This window comes from Mauremys mutica, chromosome 3 (assembly GCF_020497125.1).
Source record: "Mauremys mutica isolate MM-2020 ecotype Southern chromosome 3, ASM2049712v1, whole genome shotgun sequence".
Lineage (NCBI taxonomy): Eukaryota > Metazoa > Chordata > Testudines > Geoemydidae > Mauremys > Mauremys mutica.
This window is the reverse complement of record NC_059074.1, coordinates 168,879,950-168,901,544: the sequence shown is the minus strand read 5'-3', so window position 1 is coordinate 168,901,544 and position 21,595 is coordinate 168,879,950. Positions and strand designations below refer to the sequence as shown.

Here is a 21,595-nt window from a genome sequence, read left to right as displayed (position 1 = left end):
TTAATTTAATTTTAAATGAAGCTTCTTAAACATTTTAAAAACCTTATTTACTTTACATACAACAGTAGTTTAGTTATATATTACAGACTTATAGAAGGAGACCTTCTAAAAACGTTCAAATGTATTACTGGCACGTGAAACCTTAAATCAGAGTGAATAAATGAAGACTCGGCACACCACTTCTGAAAGGTTGCTGACCCCTGGACTATACCATGTTGGTGTTCCAGGGAAATCTGCAGTTGCTCAGCCTCTGCAGCAGAAAGCATAGCACTGCCTGCCCTGTCATTTCTGTTGCAGCTGTTTTTATTTACTGTTTAGTTTTGTTAGTCTTACTCAGAGCAACTGCATTCCTCATGTTGCCTCTGTGAAGGAAAGGGCTGTTAGAAATGGCACTGTTTGCTGTGTACATAAAACATGGCAGAGCTAGTTAGGAAAAGTGTGGATGATGGCTAGTCATTCTCCCCTATTTCCAGCCAGGCATCTTAGAAGTATGCTTCAAAAAACCACAGACCAAGCCTGAATGAAGAATATAAGGAGAAAAGCCACAATGTTTCTTTTCTTTCCTTTCCGGGAGCACGTAATAAATTAGACATCCGGTCTGAGAACTGGGGTCTCGTTGATTATTTAAATAGCATTCTCTTTTCTGTGCATCTCATCAGCTGGCACACAAGTCTGATGTGGGAATTGATGTTGTAGGGCAAGGGTTCTCAAACTGGGGGTTGGGACCCCTCGGGGGGTCGTGAAGTTATTACGTGGGGGGGGTCACAAGATGTCAGCCTCCACCCCAAACCCCGCTTTACATCCAGCACTTATAATGGTGTTAAATATATAAAAAGCCTTTTTAATATATAAGGGGGGGTTGTATTCGGAAGCTTGCTATATGAAAGGGGTCACCAGTACAAAAGTTTGAGAACCACTGTTGTAGGGGGTATTGATTTGAGTTCCATGGATTCAGGGGATGCTAAGTGTCCATCTGCTCACTCTTCCCCACCTCATAAAAAGCAAACAAATCTAAGTACTTAATCTCAGAAGACAACATATTCTGAAGAGAGAGGTCAGATTGCTTTCATGTCCTCATCAAACGCAGTCTGAATTTGATTTGGAAGACAGTTTACAGGGATGTGATTAGTTATATGATTGATACATAGCAATGCATTTATTTATTGTAAGGTCCTGAGCAAGTTAAGATGATCTCTAGGGTTCCTTTTAAAAAATGTCTAAGACAGAGGATAAAAATGCTTTTCTTACACCAGAACTTCTGCAACACTTTGTGATTATGGTGAAGTGTAGTCCTGAGAAGTATAGCTCTCTTAATAGGCTCACTCTGAAACTTTACAATAGCCAACTAAAACAAGTCCAGAAAAATGTTCTTATAAAAATAGCCTATTCTATTCTCTAGAAATATAGTAGAAAAGAAAGAGTTAGGCAAAATGAGATTAAGGAAATTGGTACTTGCAAAATGATTGCTTCCAAAGCAAGAGATAAGAATCTTTCACAAATTGTGAAATCTGGCCCAGCTCTAAGCACCCGAGAACACTGTGACTGGGGATCCCCACAACTAAGACAGGGCTTAAATGAGGTATTTCTGATTCTTGTGGAAGATGTAAGAGCTTCTCTTTTAATGTTTGCAAAAGACCTACAGGAACAGTTTAAAGCAACAATTTTTAGAGGCCTGTTTAGATGCAGATGTTGGAGTTGGCAGATTTTAACAAAATTTTAATGCCTCGAGAAGAGAGAGAGAAAGATAAATGGAATATAGAAGATATTAGAGCAACCAGCCAAACAGCTCAGGCAAACCAGACTTTAGAATGTCTATTGCCACAGCTCTGCAACCAAAACTTTGATGAGGTCCAGTTGGCTCAGATCCATTTGATTGTAGGACGATTATACATTTCTTTTAGAACAGGGTCGCCGTGACCTCAGACAAGCGGACACTCAAAATTACAGAGAATATATCTACATTCTGCATTTTAGATGAACCAGTTTCTTACTTTCATGCAAAGTATTGTGCCAGAAGAGCCAGATAACAAACCCAGCAATGTGAAAATGATGAGAGAATATTTTAGATATTAGAACAATATCCCCTACTTCTCTTGTGAATGTATACACAGGACCTTGTTTCTGAATTAATTTAATTACCAAAAAATTTCATCCTGTGTTGGACTGCTTGTGTCTATCTCCCTGCTTTTCCATCCTGCCATTCACTAAATCCTCCCATGATATCAGATGAAACTTCCCACCAGTTTACAGTTGGGGAAAGGGAGTAAAGTTCCAAGCAATTAGTCATTAGTTGTGCAAAAAAAAAAGGGGGGGGCTAATTTAAAAACACAGCAAAAATTTCTCTAAGCTATACCAGCATGAAGGGTCTAGAAGAAGAGAGGACACCCTTTGATCCAGCTTTTCTTCCTTTTATACTCCACCCTCAGCTGTCACACGACAGACGGGGACTTGTTAACCTTCTACAGACTGAATCACCTGTATCTTGTCACATAATCTCAATGGCAACCTTAATTGTGGCATTTTCTAACTTTTGAGTACTTGACTTTGAAACCTTAATCTTTTATCACTGTGTGTAAAATATATATATATATTGCTCGCTTCTTTTCCCTCTCATTTATAAGGATGTTTAGTTCTACTGTTTCAGTCAAATGTTCTTTAATCATGACCCAGCAATTTAGATAATCAGATGCTCTATGTAGTCTTTTATTGTAACAGAAATAATGGCAAAAATACCAGCAAAAAAACCTCCAAATCTCAATGAGTCAAATCAGCCATCAGTGAAGTTGATCAGAATTGTGGGAAGACTGTCATGTATTTGTATGCATTCATGGTCATTAGATGCCATTTTAAAAAAGGACATTGCACTTCAGTATTTACCTCTTATCTTTTGCCATTGGCATTTGTGATATTCTCTATATACATAGAATTTGAAGTATTGTAGTAAACTTAGAAGCTGCATGCAGATGGTAGATGTCCAGTTTTTAATGGAAGCCTACGTACATTTATTCCACATGAGCAGAGAAAATTTGTACCAACATTTTCTTATTCTTTGCTGATCCTTAGAGTTCTGCAGACTACTGTTGCTTTGGCATAAAATTATATGTTACATAACTGCAGAAGTGGATTTTTGATTGAGGAAGCTGGAGTACAGTCATACTCAGAAAAATGAAATAGTAAATGAAAAATTAAGTTTCTTCCCAAAGTCATGAGTCTTTCACGGGTGTAAAATAGCACACAATTCATGGTGGTCAACCAGGAGGTTGAAATGTCTCCCACCTCTTCTCTGGTGGAACGTGTCTTAAAGCATTTTGCCTCTGGGTGATCTGCCCTTAACTTTAAGGTTTTAAGAACATACTTTCCAATCTATATACATATCTCCTTACATATTATCCACACATGCATTTCGCAAAGATGATGACAACCATTGTGAGACAGGTTTCAGTAGAACACTTACAATAACGCTCTTTGGTAAACTAAATACCAGATCCAGGGGATCCCTGTAACCTTTACCCTCTGCCAGTTGGCATCAAGAGGTCCTTGAGTCACCGCGATTTATAAACTTTCTAATTATGCTCATTCATTTTGGCTTTCCATGAATGGCTAGGTTTCTTGCTCTTTGCATCCTTAATGAAGGGCTTTATTTTGGAAAATTTGACTTGTGTTTCTTACACATTTATATTCATGTCAGCTGCATCTAAAAGCTTTTTATGTATCCCAGTAATATAAGTACAATACACACGGCCCCCATCCTTACAACATCTGATTCTTTTTGAAGACCAACACCTGTTGCACTGCCCACTGCAAAGCAAGATGACATGTATACTCACTAAAAATAAAAAGGGGGTGGGGTAGGGTGGGAGTTATGGTCCAAATCTTCAAAAGTGTTAGTGATCTTTGTGTACCCCAATTTTCAGAAAGTTCTGAGTAAGCATCCTCTGAAAATCAGTCACTTTAAAGTAGTTTCAGGTGAATCATCCAGAATTACTTGTCACTTTCGAAAACAATTTTCTATGCTGTTTCCCATTTCCTCGTAACCTCTTCTGTATTTCACCCATCTGTCACTATAATGTGAGTTCCTCAGGATAGGGACCTTTCTTTCTTTCTTTCTTTCTTTCTTTCTTTCTTTCTTTCTTTCTTTCTTTCTTTCTTTCTTTCTTTCTTTCTTTCTTTCTTTCTTTCTTTCTTTCTTTCTTTCTTTCTTTCTTTCTTTCTTTCTTTCTTTCTTTCTTTCTTTCTTTCTCTTTCTTTCTTTCTTTCTTGAAAAATCCTAGCATATTGCAAGTACAATCATAAGCAATACATAAGTATAGAAAATGATTAATTTTAAAATTGTAATGTGACTCTTTAACAGCATATGTAGTTGTAGAAGCTAAGAAAAAGACAGTCAATACTCAAGCTTCAGGCATAATCAGATCACCTGCAGGGGTCAAGGAGGAACATGAGCATTGCCCAGTTGGCTAAGTGCATTCGGGATATTCGCCTGGCACTAAACCAAGTGTTGGTCACTGCTAGAGGCAGGATACTAACTGGTGGCACCTGAAAGTGAGAAGACACACAACTGTGCCCAGCCCTGGTTAGCAGCAGTGAATAGAGCTCATACTATGCCTGACAAAAGGCAAAATCTAGCCTGCCTTCCCGGAGAAGTCTCCACTGCAGTGGCTTGATCTAATTTGGCAAATCGTCTCTTCTAAAAATCAGGATTTCAATAATAGGAGTAAACAAAAGATAAGCCTTAGGGAAAACCTGATGAAGTCCCCTACAACGTACATATCTTACAGGAGGCATAAAGCTCAGAGAGGTTTACAAAACTGTTTACATAAATATTCTCTACACCCAGATCACCAGAGGTCATTCCTCATCCCCCTCTTCCCCCCCCCCCCCCAAAAAAAAGAGTTCAAATACCACTTCTTCCGTTGATCAGATGGGCAGCAGCATAATAGAGAATATTAAAAACCATCTTGTTTGTATCAATGGTGAACCAATCTTTTATTAAATCCTGTCTGGTTCTTCAACAGTTGGGAAACGTGCCACTCAAGCCCATTCTCTAAGGCTCTAGTAACGATCTTTTGCATCCACATTTTGAAGCAATCCTGTAATTTTATCTTCACCTTGTATATGAGTAATACAATAAAGGTTTCACTTGTAGTGCTTAGAATTATTTGATGCATCTGAAAGTAAAGAAGCAATTTAACAACAAAGATGACAAATGAGTCACCGAAATGCCCCCAATTTCTTTTGGAATGAAGAAACTATCTCTTTTTTCACTAAATTGAGTTAATAATCTTGGCTAGAAATTAACCTCTTCCGCTTGGATTACAAGAACATTGGTAGTTCTATGAAAAGCTTAAATTAATTGGCCAGTTTGAGAACATTTTATTATCCATCAAAAGAAGAGGAAATTCTCCCAATATTTTTTTCTTTTTTTTAGCCGCTTTCCAGAGATGATGATCGGTTATTTTTCAAAAATAGATTTATATGGAGAAAATGTTAGATTCTGTTCCCCCACCCAATCCAATAATTTCTAAACTTAGTTAGGATGTTCTAGTTCCTCTTAAAGAGTAAAAACAGGAACTGCTTATGCTGTCAGCAGCCACATGAGACTACAACAACCTTTCATACTTCACTGGAACAAGGAGCTTTGTTGTAAAGGAACACACAATATTTTTTCAGGGTTTGTGAAACTACTGAACACGTACATCATTAATTTTTAAAAATGTATTTTAAAAAATGAGTAGATTTCATGATATCCAGACTTTAAAATCGGATTATCCCACTTAGCATTTTGCTTCCCCTCCAGCCTCTCTTCAGTCCTGGAATTATTATAGCTGCCAATGTTCCCATGATCCTCCAGAATTAGGGCTTTTAATGCTCTATATCTTTTTTATGTTGAGATACAAACCTTTGAGATGATGTGCAGCACTAGGCTTGGTTCTAACAGCCATCCTGAACTATCAAGGACAGAAAAAAATGTTTCCAATCTTAATGGTCATGAGATATACAGTATTGAAATGGTCACTGTTCCCTTGGACCAATAGAGGTATTTTGGCACCGTCTAAGACTTAAAAGAGCAACTCCCAGACCTCGGACCAAATTTTCACTACCTTTTCCTGACAGCAAATCTTCCAGTTGCATTACCATGTTCCTACGTGTCCTTAAGGTTGACAAATGAATTTCTGAGCTTAGGAAAAATAAAACATCTTTGGCTCCCTTCCTCACATCTGTGTCCTGTTCGCTCCCTGTCTCACGGCTGACCCAGACAGCATCTTTTCATGGTGTTACATGATCTCCATTCTGTTTATGCACTACATTTACTTCTGATATGTTAATTGTATATGCAAAAAAGAAGCTGGGAGTGGGGAACTAGCTACAAGAAGCATTGTGGCAGTAGACCTGGTGTCAGAGTAGCATAGAGAAATGTAATATAGCCTTGAATAAGGAAATCCTCTTACTCTTCCACTGATGCAAAGTATGAAGCAAATTTAAAATGCCTTTAGTATATGGAAAAGAATGAGGGAGAGCATCAGAAGATCGGTATCCCATGAGCTTCAATTTAACCATTATTGAATACTAGTAACTGAAAGCCCATGCTGTTGCACAGATGTGGCAGTTGGGCCAAATAATCCACCATCTGTGTAGTCTTTCTCATACAACCAGTGAAATTGTTGCATGCAAATTACTTGTAGAATAAAGGTGGTGATTGGTTGAGTTATCCCTGCTATCACAATGGTTTAGGACTCTTGGCATGGAATAAATATATGCTATACTACACCTGTACTCAGTATGTGTGTAATTTGTAAAGTCAAAATGACTGAGAACAAACTGGATAGTAAGATTGTGAACCCAGTGATGATTCAGCCTGGTAATATTTTAACAAAAAGCTTTCAACCTAGCTTGTAGCTGTTTCCATCACTTCACATTGACTCCAGGCATTCTAGGCTTCAGAGTGACAATTCTGGAATCTTATCATATAGATACAAAACTTCATATTCTAATATCAGAAACAAGTACACTGTGTCCATTTCTGTCAGATTGAAGGGTAGTGAAGCATGATCAAGACACATTAATGAGCTATTTCCAGTTTAGGGGAGAAGCAAGGAAGCACCTATATATACAACTTCTTGATTTAAGTTTTCTAAAAATACTGTTTGGATTGCTGAGAGAAGTCTTACATTATTTATTTATTCTTTGTTAAATGATGACAGTATGTTTATTGCTGTACAAGGCAAAATACAGAAGGTCCTGGTGCCAAGGAATTTACAATCTTCAAAACTCTATTGCTTGTCAGTGAAATTAATTAAAAATGCCAGATTAATCCTACAGATCCTGTCCAGCAGGGAGGCCTTTTTGCATCTATCTTCCAAAGTATGGAAATATATATTGTGTTTCAGTCCTCACTTTCATGCTAACTCTTGATTATGAGAAATCACAACTATAAAAGTGTGTAGACTTTTGATTAATATGACTGCTGAAAAACCTGAAATACAGTGGATAATACGTATGATCTGATTACGTTTTGATTCATAGCCATTCAGAGCATTGGGCAGTTTAGGTCCTTACTTTACTTTAGTAACTGTATGGCTTAATGGGTCTGCTTGCTTCAGCTTTCTCTGTCCTGCAATCTTATGTTAACTCTGCACTAGCTTTGTAGAAATCAAAACCCAACTGGCATACAGTACTGTTCCCCAGCCTCCCCACTCAGTTTTTAACACTGAATTATTTTTGAATTAATATTTTGCTCTGGAATTTAAATGGGAACCAAACAGGCAACTGTATAGGTCTATAAATGTGACCCATCTATTATTTTTACACCTAGAAAAATTCAGCAAGTGTGTTTTTAAGAGCCTGTTTTTTGTATATAAAGCTGGGAAGGATACAGGACCATCTCCCTACAGAACTGCCAACTGCCCCACTTCCCACATTGTGATTAAAACATTTGGATCCAATGATTGTCTGATAATATAATTTAGAGAGGATAGAAAAGCAAGGTCTCCTTTTTTTGAGAGCCCACAATTTTGGAATATTTTCCCATTTAATGTACGCCAGAATTAATTTGTGGCATCCTTCCCGGGAAGACTGAAGATTTATTTTCTTTTTCATTTGTGTGAATGGGGGAAGGGAGTTGGAATATGTGATGGTTATTTTGGTGTGCTCAGGATAGAACTGTTTGTGTTTATAACAGTGGTTCTCAAACTATGGTCTGTGGACTACCACTGTTATGGAACTTTTCCTGGTGGTCTTCGGAATGGAATATTTATACAATCAAGCAGTATGGGGACTGGTAGGTTGGGAAGAAAATTGAGGTGAAAACCTGTCCCCATTTAAATCTATTGAACTCCCATTCAAAGGGGCCAAGATTTCACCCACAGTCTTTAAGAGGATATTTCTCTTGCCATGTAACTTGCAGAAATGGTGGTGGTAGCACTGTTACTCTTTAATTATTTATCTCTGTATATTTAATGCTCTCATCGTTATGCTATCTCTGTAGTACCAAAACATCTGATAGGTGACTGTGGAAATGTATTTTGCAGAGTGTAGAAGCTGAAGTTGTAGCATACAGTGATTCTAGGATTTCTTTGAGCACTGGCTCATTTTTTGCCATTTGGTAGCTATTGATTGTTGTCCTATTGTTAAGACACGCCAGGGCTTTCAGGCATGAGCTCTTAAATAAAAAGTAGTTATATTATGTTTATTTCTTTCATAGGTGGGGAAGTAAACTCTGTTGTTGTTACACTTTCAAAAGTTTCTCAGTTAATTTATCAGAGATCAGGTTCCTCAGTGCTTCTAGAGTCTAATTAATGACTTGTAATAGTAGAAAAATGCTGCTCTCTATTTAGTGCTCAGTCCTGTGAGGTGCTGCATACCTTCCCCTCCTGTTGAAGTCAGTGTGAGGTGAGGGTGCTCAACACCATGCAGGATCAAGCCCTTAAGTCATTAGTTCTAGAAGCCTCAAGATATTTTCAGAAATGCTGCTCTTGCAGGGGCGTGTGTTGATATTAATATAGATGTGAAGGAATAGTTTAGCTTCTTAAGCAAATGAGAGCTCATTTTGCAACTTATTTCTATAGTTACTGAATTCTCTAGTCGCTCTGCGACTCAGTAGTTGGCATAATATAATATTTCATAATAACTTTTTCAGGTTGGTACACAAGTAATCAGTGTCTGCGTGACAGTGATGGCGACATTGTAGACTATACACAAGAGGACCACATGCCCCACCCCCCAAGCTGGAGGTAAGTTGTAAGGTCTGCTGCAGAGAGAGTGTGCGCGAACATATATGAGATTTTCAGGCTTACTTCTTAAATACAAACCTTTTTATGTTTTTGACAATGTTTTCTGATACCCCTGCACGTTATGGGCCAGCTCCTCACTTCCTGCTAACAGCCATAATAAGTGGGGTCTGATGGGTGTTCCAGGGAGATGGAATTCCCTCTTGACCACAGAGCTAGTTGCAATGATGCTGCAGTAGACAGTAATGTCTGCTGCCCTGGCACTCCCCTCTCAAATGTGGGTTTTGGCCAGTAAATTCATTTTTGTAAATAAATTATGTTGATATTCTCTGCTGCCTTGAGAAGAATCATACATGCTGTAATACTCTCTCGTATTCTTGAAATTGTCTGTTAGTACTTAATTATCTGTGGAGGACACTTGGGCTAACTCATTAGTTGTTAGTAATATGACTCATAACTAGTGACTAAAAAAGAATATTTGTCACCTCAAAAAAATTAACAGAAAGGCATGAGAATTCTTACAGTATGCAACACAAACCAGTGCTATTAATAAACAGAGAGAGCTGCCTAGCCCAGTTTTATGCTATATATACAGCAAAAAATACCAGGCGTTCTCTTGTACTCTCTGTATGTTATGGAAGCACCTGCTCACTGTTCCATAGTTGGGTGTTAGTGAGATATACAGTCCTGTTTTTCTCTAACAGTAGATGGCTTATCGGTGTGAAGAATACACCATGTTTATGCCCTTTGAATATTCTATGTAGGTTTTGTTTAGTTTCTATTCGTAATTTTTAATAGGCAGTGTTTGAAGCTTTGCTATGGCTGAAATCTCTCCTTGGCAGGCTGACTTTTGTGGACGACGGTATTTTCTCTCCTCACCCCCCCTCCCCCAAAAAGTCCATCTACAAAAATTTGGTAGGGAGGTGTATTCTGAGACTCTCTGGTTCAACGGATCGGGTTTTTTGGAGGAAATACTGAATTTGGGATTGTTCTTAGCTGTTATTTATCATAACTTGAAAATTCATTTGCCACTGGTTGCTGATGGAGAAAGTTTATGCACTCTGTTCACAAAGCCTTCTGTGTAGTAGTGTGGGCACACAGCCTTCTCCAACAGGAGCTGCGCTTTTCCCTCAGATGTTATCCTACCATGGAGAAGATTCTGTGGACTGCACCTGGCATAAGAGTTTATGTGTAGCATTGTATAAAAGTGTGCTGTTTATGTGCAACTGGTGATGGTTAAAATGTTCCTCATTAGCACCTGCACTTCTGCCCCCTCATGTCAGCCTCTTCCCCCTCGCCCCCAGCATTAAATCAATCTTATCACAGAATCATAGACTATCAGGGTTGGAAGGGACCGTAAGACATTAATACACAATCTTTGGAGGGGAGCAGTTAGGTTAGAGAGAAGGATGGGTTGAGAGGGCAGAAATAAGGTTGCAGCATAATGATAACGTATGTAGATGCCTATGTGTAGTAGTAGCTCCAATTGCTTCACAACGTGTGTGTGTAGAGGGAGAGTGTGATTATTCCCGTGCGCATAATGATAAACATCCCAAGAACACACAAATGTATCTTCTTTTTTTAAATTGCATCCAAAACAGTACAGATATTTGTAAATCAGTTAATTCACACTGAATTACAGTTCACAAGATAAGGATGACAAATGAGAGCATTCAGGATAAACCAGGCTGCTAAAATATTAAGGAATTGATGGACAACTGAAGAAAAGAAAAAAAAAGGTGGGTGGGGGAGAGGGCAGAATAGAAGTTAGAACTTGGTACCTACTAGGTACATCAAGAGGTTGCTTGTGACAGATATGTGCTGTTATCACTTGACGATTTGGACAGCTTGATTTGTCTTAGCAATTACCAAAAGTCCATATAGAAGATGAGTAAATAACTCTGTGTGTACAGAGGTGATTGATGTAACCAGACTTGTGATTTTATTGTCACTTTAACAAGCACACTAGCCTTGCATATTACTCCTCAGAGACATACACAATGCTGTATCTTCAACCCAATAGCAGACTTGTTCTTCATCGCACACCTCTGTAAAGATAATATGGAATAAAACGAGCCCTCATGTTGTGTGGCGGAGTTGGAACCACTATGTTAATTCTGAATCAGAATTAAATCATACTGTACCCCATCTTCCCCCATGCCTACAACTCAGTGCTGGCACTTGGATTCCAAGCCACCACTTCCTTTCAGTTGTGTTATCAGACATAGTAGAGCCATCTGTGATACCTGCAGGAGTTTGTGAATTAGAGTTTACTATACATGTGTATGTTGTCTCTGACTAGCAGACTGGGAACAGTAGAAATGAGTCTTTCTCATAGTTTAGTCTCTGGTTAAAGACTGCAGCTGAGTGCTATATATGGACAGGTGTGTGTGTGTGTGTGTGTGTGTGTGTGTGTGTGTGTGTAAAGGAGAGGTTTTAGAAGCACACCTTCATTGGTAAAGCAAAGTGATTGTACTAGAGAACTGTAGAAACACTGTAATGGGATGAAATGAAGGAATAGTGGGATGAGATGAAGCAATCCAATTGCCATGGAATAGCCCAACTGCTACAACTGTTCATAAGATTATATCCTTTTCCCCATTTAGGTTGTTGTTGTTGTTGTTACATCAAAGGAAACTGCAAAAGTTGTGTAGAATGCACTTAAACTATTTCTCTCTCACTTCACAGGTACCTGGCATAGTGAATCTATTGTTTTCGTTTAAGATTTGCGTTTTGGACTTTTTCAAAGATGTGAAGCAGCATCAATCTGAAATTGGAATTGCAAACAGACCAGAAGGAGTTAGTCCTTGTCATGTAAATGGACAAGCTGAATAATAACAAATTCTAGCAATTTTTTTTCGTACTTGGAATATCTCAGGGTCTACATGTTTATGGTTTTTGTGCCTGTAAGATCAGGATAAAGGTGACCAAAAATGGGGGACCAGCAGTTGTACAAACCTAACCACACTGCCAACAGCAATGAGAATTTGTATTACCAACCGCACCAAATGAACACTCTCCCCCCTTTAAATCACAGCTATGGAACATCAGGCATGGATGCTTCTCAGGCTTCTCCCCTCTCTCCCCAATTCCCCCAGGATTCAAGAGACAGCATAGCTTTGAATGTAGGTTCAAAAAATATTGGGTCAGCGGACTCCTCTAGACAAACAAGTTGGACACATACTGGCTCAGGAAACCATGTTCCGGTAAGGAACAATCAGAATGCCATGTGGAGCCCATTAGGGCAGAGTGAATCTCCTGACGGATACCAATATTCGTATTCTCAAGCCAATGAACTTCGGTCACAAAAACTTACTAGTGGAGTTTTACATAAATTGGACTCCTTTACACAAGTATTTGCTAACCAAAATTTAAGAATTCAAGTCAACAATATGGCTCAGGTCTTGCATGCTCAATCTTCAGTGATGGATAATGCCAGTGACAGTGCACTTAGACAGCTGCTGTCTCAGAAGCCTGCTGTTGAGCAACAATCTGTAACTTCCACTGTGCAAAGATATCAGCAAGGGCCACAGCAAGTACACCAGAATTTTGCAAGCACTCAGCAAAAGCAAGTCATGCAGCACCAACAACAGTTGTATTATGATTACCAGCAACACTTATCTCAGCTACAAATGCATTCTGCAATGCAACAAGGACAACCACATGTGCAACAAATGCAGTCTCAGCAGCTGTTACCGCAACAGATACAACAGTTGCAGCAGACTCAATATTATATGCAGCAACAGCCACAGCAGGGACAGCAGCGGCTCTCAATACAAGAGATCCAGCAGCAGCAGCAACAAAGTCGACAGCAACAGCAGAGGCAGTGTCCAATGCAAATAGCTCAGTATTATCAAACACAACCAGTTATGCAGCAGTTACAGTTGCAGCAGCAGCAACAACAACAGATGCAACTGCATCTTCCTGCCTATCATAGGGATTCTGACCCAAAAACCGTGCATGAAACACACCAGTACTCCCAGGATCAAGCTCATCCTGTACAGCTTATACAGTTGGGAACAATGCCTCAGTATTTCTATCAGGATCCACAGCAGCAGTATAGGCATTTGTATCCACAAAGTGTATTGCAACAACAGCAGCAACAAGAAGACACTGATCTGCAAAAGCAATACCAGAATGACAATAGGTCTCAAGTTCTGATGAACTCCCACGTTGGCCTGAGTGTGGCAGAGGCAATAGAGGATACTACACGGCAGGAAATTAATTCTGTAGGTAACGCTGGCTCTCATCGAAATCTTTTAGCACCATCGAGTATCCATCTAAATAACAAAGGGTCCCAGCAAGAGTCTCCTAGTGCTATTTGGCCTCAGGTATGTAATGATTTAGATTTCCATTCATCCAGGCCTGTTTTGAATAATGACTGTACTACACACAGCTGAAATAACTGCAGGGGATTCAATGGGTCAGGGCATGGGCATAGCTGAGATGTTTCAAGGGCTTGGAAATGGGTCTTTCACCTCTAGGTCACTGATTTACTCTAGGCCAGCGGTTGTCAAACTGGGGGTCGGGACCCTTCAGGGGGTCGTGAGGTTATTACGTGGGGGGGTCACAAGCTGCCAGCCTCCACCCCAGTCCCTGCTTTGCCTCCACCATTTATAATGGTGTTAAATTTATAAAAAAATGTTTTTAATTTATAAGGAGGATCATGCTCAGAGACTTGCTATGTGAAAGGGGTCACCAGTACGAAAGTTTGAGAACCACTGCTCTAGGCTGAGTTATTACCAGCAAGTGGCTATTCATTGGCCAGTGTAAAATGAGTTTGGCAGTGTCAGTCCAGTTCCTGATGGACAGATATCCCAAGCTCAAAAAATGCTACCAAATTTGTCACTAGCTTGCAGCCTTCCTGGTAGCTCCCCAGAAATACCAAGGACACAGACCCTCCGTTATGCTGTCACATAATCAGGGCTGAGGAGCATGTTAGCAGGTAAGTGTAGGGCAACTTGTACTGACATTGCTCAGAGGTATACCCATTTTGTGGATAAATGTAGGATGGCATTCTCCAAGGCTGTCTCAGAGCCTTTTACCATCACTTCATTAGCATAAAAAAGTAAAAATAATTAAAAAATAATAATAAAGCTGTGAAGACTCTTTATGTTGCTATTGCTTGAAAAATACTTTTTTCTTTTTTTCTCTCTGGTAGCAGATTCAACTGTCTGATGGCAGACTGCAGCAGCCACTGTCCCCTGAGCCAAGGTATTATGAGTTTGGCGTAGATTTCTTAATGAAATTATGTTATGGTTAAATATAAATGAGCTCTGCAATTGAATAGAGGTGTTCTCAGCTGGTTTTGGGAACTGTTATGTGAAGCCATGGTTAAGGATGTATACACTAGATGTAAAATTGTGCGATCTCTGCACCAATACATTTAAATTACTTTGGAGTGCTCTTTTTCTTTAAAATGAGTGAAGGCAGGGGGACAGCATGCTTTTAATGCTGCTCAGATTTACTCAGTGGATCAATGCTATATTGTTTAGATTTCCATCTTTGGCAGCAAATGTCACCAAGGAATCCATTAGTTTTTCTTAAGGCCCATCAGTACTATGAGGAGAACCACATGCTAGCACAATTGTCTGCCACAGTTGGTGGCTCTCATGTTCTGGCACTCTTTTTTTGTTATTGCTAGATGGGTGGGGAAACATGAGTCACTAAATACAGTTCTGGTTCCAGGCCATATTGGTCTATATTGTGGACCACATCTTGAGACTCTCAAGATGTAGGGTGACCAGGTGTCCAGTTTTTGACTGGAACACCTGGTCGAAAAGCGACCCTGGCGGCTCCAGTCAGCACGCCAACCGGGCTGTTAAAAGTTCAGTCGGTGGTGCTGCGGTGCTAAGGCAGGCTAGTCCCTACCTGTCTTGGCTCCGCGCTGCACCCCGGAAGCAGCCAGCAGGTCCAGCTCCTAGGTGGGGAGGCCAAGCGGCTCCGCGTGCTGCCCTGGCCCTGAGCACCAGCTCCGCATTCCCATTGGCCAGGAACCACTGCCAATGGGAGCTGCGGGGGCGTTCCTGCAGGCAAGAGCAGTGTGCAGAGCCACTTGCCGCGCTTCCGCCTAGGAGCTGGACCCGCTGGCCGCTTCCAGGGCACAGCACGGAGTCAGGACATGCAGGGAGCTTGCCTTAGCCCCCCTGCTGCTCCACTGACTGGGAGCTGCCAGAGGTAAGCCTGTGCCCCTGCCCAGGCCTGAGCCCCCCCTCCTGCACCCCAAACCCCTCATTTCCGGCCCCACCCCAGAGCCTCCACCCCCAGAGGGAGCCCTCATCCACCCTGCACACCAACCCAGAGCCCTCTCCCACACCCTGAACCCCTCATTTCTGGCCCTACCCCAGAGCCCACCTGCTTCAACTCGCAGTCTCTTCCCACACATTGAACCCCTCAGCCCCAACCCCACCCGAAAGCCCACACCCCCAGACAGCCCTCACTCCCTCCTGCACCCCAAACCTCTGCCCGAGCCCAGAGCCCCCTCCCACACCTTGAACCCCTCTGCCTCACCCTCCAGCCTGGAGCCGCCTCCTGCATCCCAAACCCCTCATCCCTGGCCCCATCCTAGAGCCCACGCCCCAGCCCAGAGCCCCCTCCCACATCCTGAACCCCTCATTTCTGGCCCTACCCTGGAGCCCACACCCCCAGTTACAGCGCTCACCCCCCCCACACACACACACACATACCCCAACCCCCTGCCCCAGCCCAGTGAAAGTGAGTGAGGGTAGGGGAGAGCAAGCCACCGAGGGAGGGGGAATGTAGTGAGTGGGGGCGGGGCCTCAGGGAAGGGGCAGGGCTAGGTGTTCGGTTTTGTGCGATTAGAAAGTTGGCAACCCTATTTGAGAGAGAGTGTCCTGTTTACCACTTCCCTTCCCCTCCAGTTTGGGAATCAATGAGCTAGGCTATAGCACATATATCTTTAAGTATATACCCTGATTTCTTTGCTTACCTACCTGAAAGAAGTGCTTTATGGCTTAATTACAATTTAATTACAAATTGCTTTTGAAGTCCTCAGATAAAAGGCTCTTAGTGAAAGGGGACATCTGGCAAACTGATTTCTCCTTTATCTCCCTGTAAAAACAGTGGCCCAAACAAAGGAACGTTTCCCGAGAGATCCCATATAAAGAGCAAGCTAACATGTTCAATATGCTTGAAGGAATTTAAGAGTTTACCAGCACTAAATGGTCACATGAGATCACATGGAGGAGTAAGAGCATCTCCTAATTTTAAACAGGTACTCGTTCATTTTACTTTATTTGGCTCTCTTCTTTTCATGTTAATGTTTGCTGCTTGCTTTGCTTTTCTGTCAACATTTTTCCCCCCAATTTTGTTTCAGTTATGCTACCCTCTACATTAATGGAAATGTGTATAGTTGTGCCTATACATAGGCCAAGAGCCTTGCTTAAAGGTGACTGTCAAAGGGGAGAAAAAAAATGTTTTTAGTGCCTGTGTTTTTGTAATGAATAAAGAAGCCCTGCAAAACTAAATTTTATTTTTCTGTTTGTTTCATACATTAGAAATTTCAGGAATGACAAGTCTTGTCTTCCTTATTTTTAGCTGGACTCCTTGGATGACTGACATATGTTGGAAATGCTTTCAAGACTATTGAAGGATCAGGCGTATTAAATCTTTAACATAGAGCTTTTCTCTCAAATGTTGAGTTAAACAGATGTTAACAAAAAAACAAACACAAAATGAGTTAATTGGCCTGAATAAAAATAACTTATCCTCTCAGTCAGGTTTTTCTGCCTTGGTATCTCTGATGGCATAATCCTACTAGTTCTTCTGTTGTCTTCTGTGTTAGACAAGATCTAATTTCTAATGCAAAAAACAAATATTTTTGAAAAGAGATCTTTTTACCTTCTACTTTCAGCATAAAGAAGCAATAAAAAAAAGCACAAACCTATTTTTCCTCTTTGCAGGTCATCTTTAAAAGAAATGTTATATGGTTCTTTATCACTGAGGCTGAATCCTATGTATAAGTCATAATTATCTGGCCAATTTTATTCAGGCCAAATATGCAGTCTGAGAAGGGGTGCTACTGTTTGTTTCACACCAGAGCCATTTCTTTCCAGATCACGATGAATACATTTTCATACTATTTTTATAGTCTGTAAATCCAATAGGAACCCTCTAACTGAGGCTGAAAGCCTGTAATTGTCTGTACAGGATGAAGGAGAGAAACCGCCACAACAGCAGCCGCCTAAAGAGGTGGATAGCCTCGCGCCTATCGTCATGCCCGTTTCTGTCCCTGTAAAGCTTCTGTCGCCTGAGCCCAGTGCGCAGCCCGCTACCAACAGTACCACAGTCAAAGACAAGCCTGCCAATTCTGTGTCAGATGACGAGATGCCAGTTCTCATGAAGATGACTTACTCTCCACCGTGCAGTCCAAAAGTGGCCACCCCCTGCTCATCTTCTGTGAGTGCTGCCCTTCTTGCTACTAACTGTGCTGTGATGCTTTTAAATCCCTTTGGTTTTTTAGTGCAATTACGTTTTAAAATATATACACTCTGGGATATTTTAATAAATCAGTGTGGCTCACACCTAGCAAGGAAAGGTGAAGGCCTGTAGTATCGTGTAAGTAGTTCCTCCTCTGTCATCCAGAAATATTAATTTCATCCTTCGTGGAAGATCAATACTCAGAAATAAAACAAACCATTTGAAACATTAGTGCGGGGATTTTGTATTCCACTAAAACAAAGGGATTTATTACCTTTCCTTTTTTTTCTATTTGTGCTTCTTTGTGTTTGTTTTGTTGCTTAAATGCAGCAGCTACTTTCTTCCTGTTCTGAAGTAAAATATATTTGTGTATCTTTTTTGCGGTAGATTAAATAGCACTGTATGGTTGTTACTAAAGCTGTATGTTCTAATAAGAAGCTGTGCGGTGTTGCCTGGCCACCGGCACATACAATGGGATCATCTTTTTTTTTTTCTTCTTCTTTTCCCCCCTTCAGCGTGTATCTTAACTCTGTGTTAAAACATGGGGACTTCATAAACCCAAAAGGAAAAGTAACGATGATTAGTATTTTCTGGCTTTCATTTAACTCATAAATCTGATATCACCAGACACTATGGTGAAAAGCGCATTAGACATGAATAAGACAGACTGTCAGACTTCAGTGAAGCATGCACAAGCATGCACATTTACTGAATGTGGGCACAAGCATGCACATTTACTGAATGTGGGCTTAGCAAACAGTTTAATTTACTACACTTTCTAGTGCAACAACATTAGAAATCTGCCACTGCAGTGTAATTGTGAAAGGCACAAGAAGGGCTGACTATTACAAGGTGTGACTTACTGCCCATACAGTGAAACACTTGTCAGTGATCGCTAAAAATATTTCTGGATTTACACACTTTTTTTTTAAATGAATTTCCCTCCTTTTTCTTTAGCTAGTGCAGACTTCCACCTTCTGTAGTAACACTGAAGTCAGCATCTCTCCTTTTGCTGATAGCTCAGCAGTGTAATTTCTCCTTTCTATTTCTAATCTCTTGAGAGGGATGGCTGAAGCCTTGAGCTCCACTATGTGCTGTGTGCAGATTTCCTCTGGAGATTCTGGGCCAGATGTTTAGGATTGTGCATGCACATTTACCACAATTGCGTATGCAGTTGCAGTGACTGAGTCTGCAGTGGCCAGTTAGGCATCTGATTGGCCACTTGTGCACTCACCCACCCAGGATTATGCATGCCATCCTGTTTATTACATGTGCAAATTTTGAACATGCAGTTCTGAACTCTGGACCCCGGTTTTTTATACTAGCAGTGGAAATGTATTAGAGTAGTGAAGGAGCTGCATTCACTTAGAGATGGTGAGCAGATTTGTGCTATTCTAAGGAACAGTAACTGTTTTGCTTCAATCACATTGTGTCTCAAGCCTTACAATGAAGGGGTCCCAAGGATTGATTTGTAAAGTCAATATTTTTAGTGAATGCCTTTTTAATGAAAGCAAAAGGAAACTAAATACCCTGCAACAGCAGTGCACAGTGAAGTGAATCAGATAGTAAATGGGCATTCCATTGTGTCCCAGTATTAAATATTTAGGTTTTTATAGAGTACTAGAGAATGCATTCAGTGCTGGACCTAAGCAACAGTGTCTGGAACTTCAGGGAATTAGAGAGCTAATTCTGAGCTGTGAGGCCAAGAACATCGGGGACTTATTTAATATTCAATGTGAAGATTTTTCAAAAATGCCATATTGCATTCCCTATACTGAGAGTGCCCTTAACCATTTGATGTAGTGGCATATAGAGCAATGGCTCATGGGAATTTTAGTTCCAGTGCCTTATTTCACTCCAGCAAGAGCTGAGTACCAGATATAATAATAATCTGCTCTGTACTTTTTTTGGCTTAACTTCCCAGGGTTTCTAGTCAAAGAGGTAGATACAGAGCAAATAGTAAAACTGAGGGTCCTTCTCCTACCTCCAAATTGAAGACTGACTGTTAGAATGAAGAGGTGATCAAAGGAGGCTCATAAATTCTGTTTTCTCATTCTGGGTACAATCCCACAAATACCTGGGCATGTAACTTTTGCTCACATGAGGAGTTCCAATGACTTTAGTGTATGAGAAAAGTAGTTACAGGAGGGAAAAGGCAGAAATTTTTCTACTGTTACCACACAGAGAAAGTCACTAGCAAAATAAAATATTTGTCAGATGAAGAAAAAAGCGAGAAAAATAAGTTCCACTTTGACTTCATGGAGACTATTCCTGTGAATAAGTTACTCATGTGCATAAGTTTTTTGCAGGACCAGGTTCCAAGACTACTCACTTGGAAGCTGTTACAAATAAAGCACAGCAACTGATTTGTACCATCTATATTTCTGAATTCCATCATCTATACTGTTCAAGTTCTTTTATTTAAAACTGGTAAACGGAGTTTAAAAAAAAAGATGCAAAGCATAAAATGGAAAGTTTAAGAAACTATAGGTAGTGTTTGTATCACAGTAGTGTCAAAAGTCCCCAATGGAAATTGAGGTGGCATGGTACAAAACATAGTGAGACAGAATCCCTGCCCCAAAGAGTTTATGATCTGAATAAACACACACAAGATGGGAGGGAGGACAGAGGCTCCTAGAGGTAAACTGTCTCACTCTAGAGTGGCTGAGCTGGGAATAGCTCCCACATTCCCAGAGTCCCAGCCAACACCCTAGCTATTGTACCACACTGCCTCTTTGCAAAAAGGAAGGAGCAAACACTTAATTTGAGGTTCTGATCAGACCTCTGCTATATTTCTTGATTTTTTTTCCCCCATCTTTTCTTTCTCCTTTTTGAACATTGGATGTTCACCATCATGACTGACTCTGTAGTACATGGCTATTTTTCACACTCCCCTGTGATTTTTCATTGCTTTCAATGTTTTTACACAGTCCTCCTTAAAGATACATTTTCCTGCAAAAGAAAAATATGTTCAGAACTTAAATTTTTGGGGAGGAAAAATCACCAGATGTTGGAAGGGATATAGCTATGATCTAACAGAGAGGGCAGGACCTCTGCAATAGAGAACATTTCCACAAGCTGGAATGTGTTAACAGCGGGAATAAAAGGTGACAGTGTTAATGTTCTTTTAACATACTTTTTATTGGGTGAGTATGCTTGTCAAGAGCCACCCATGGTGTTTAGATATATTATCTAAACATGTCGAGGAATTTATTTTTATATAGTAGTAATATTAACCAGATGATATAGAAATTTTGGTACATCTTTATCTAGCCAAGAAATTCTCTTCTCCCCCCCGCCCGTTTATCATAAATGAGATCTTAAAACCTAAGCACCTGAAAGTAGTATATTTAAAACTAAGAATGTGTACCATCATTGTGTGCATTCTTAAAAAGCTACCTAACCATTTTCCCTGAAAATCAGATTTCAGATTGCAGAACCCCAATTGCTGTCACTTTTTATAGACCAGGGTGGTACAGTGTTAAATGTCTTTAATCTCAAAATTATTGGAATGGATAATGCTGTTATGTCCCCAGTTCTCATCTGCTACCATTTTCTCTGCCAAGAAAGGAGAAAATTAATACAAGATTCCTTGCAGCTGGATTCCACCCAGCTGATAGAAATGTAATGATAAGAGAGAGAATTTGAATTTATTACATTTTCCCCCTCTCCTGCCAGTGACAATGCTGCAGTTATTCCACTGAGCTCAAATGTGTCCATCCTACTAAAGCCAAGTAGATGTGTTCGAAAACATTTAACTTTCTAATAAACTCAGACATTGGGGGGTACATAGAGCAACTCCCAGATGACCAGTATAAATTCTGTGTAGTTGGAAATAAGTGTGAATGTGAGGGGTGCTGGTAAAAAAAAAATGCTGCATTGACATCTTGGAGCCAGGTCTTCTCTTTAGCCACTAAACACTGGCAGCG

At 40.4% G+C, this 21,595-nt stretch overlaps 1 protein-coding gene across 9 annotated transcripts in view; it reads left to right on the top strand.

Annotated features, from left to right (window-relative positions):
• TRERF1 (transcriptional regulating factor 1) overlaps positions 1 to 21,595 on the top strand; it is a 140,693-nt gene that overhangs the window by 92,876 nt on the left and 26,222 nt on the right. For 8 of the 9 annotated variants that reach the window (XM_045008427.1, XM_045008425.1, XM_045008428.1 and 5 more), the window contains 5 exons: positions 9,137 to 9,230; positions 11,916 to 13,558; positions 14,389 to 14,441; positions 16,311 to 16,461; positions 17,397 to 17,645. In XM_045008427.1, the coding sequence (XP_044864362.1) occupies positions 12,161 to 13,558; positions 14,389 to 14,441; positions 16,311 to 16,461; positions 17,397 to 17,645 (1,851 nt within the window). In that variant the 5' untranslated portion in view covers positions 9,137 to 9,230; positions 11,916 to 12,160. The remainder of the gene's footprint in view (positions 1 to 9,136; positions 9,231 to 11,915; positions 13,559 to 14,388; positions 14,442 to 16,310; positions 16,462 to 17,396; positions 17,646 to 21,595) is intronic. The other variant, XM_045008433.1, reaches the window with a different exon arrangement.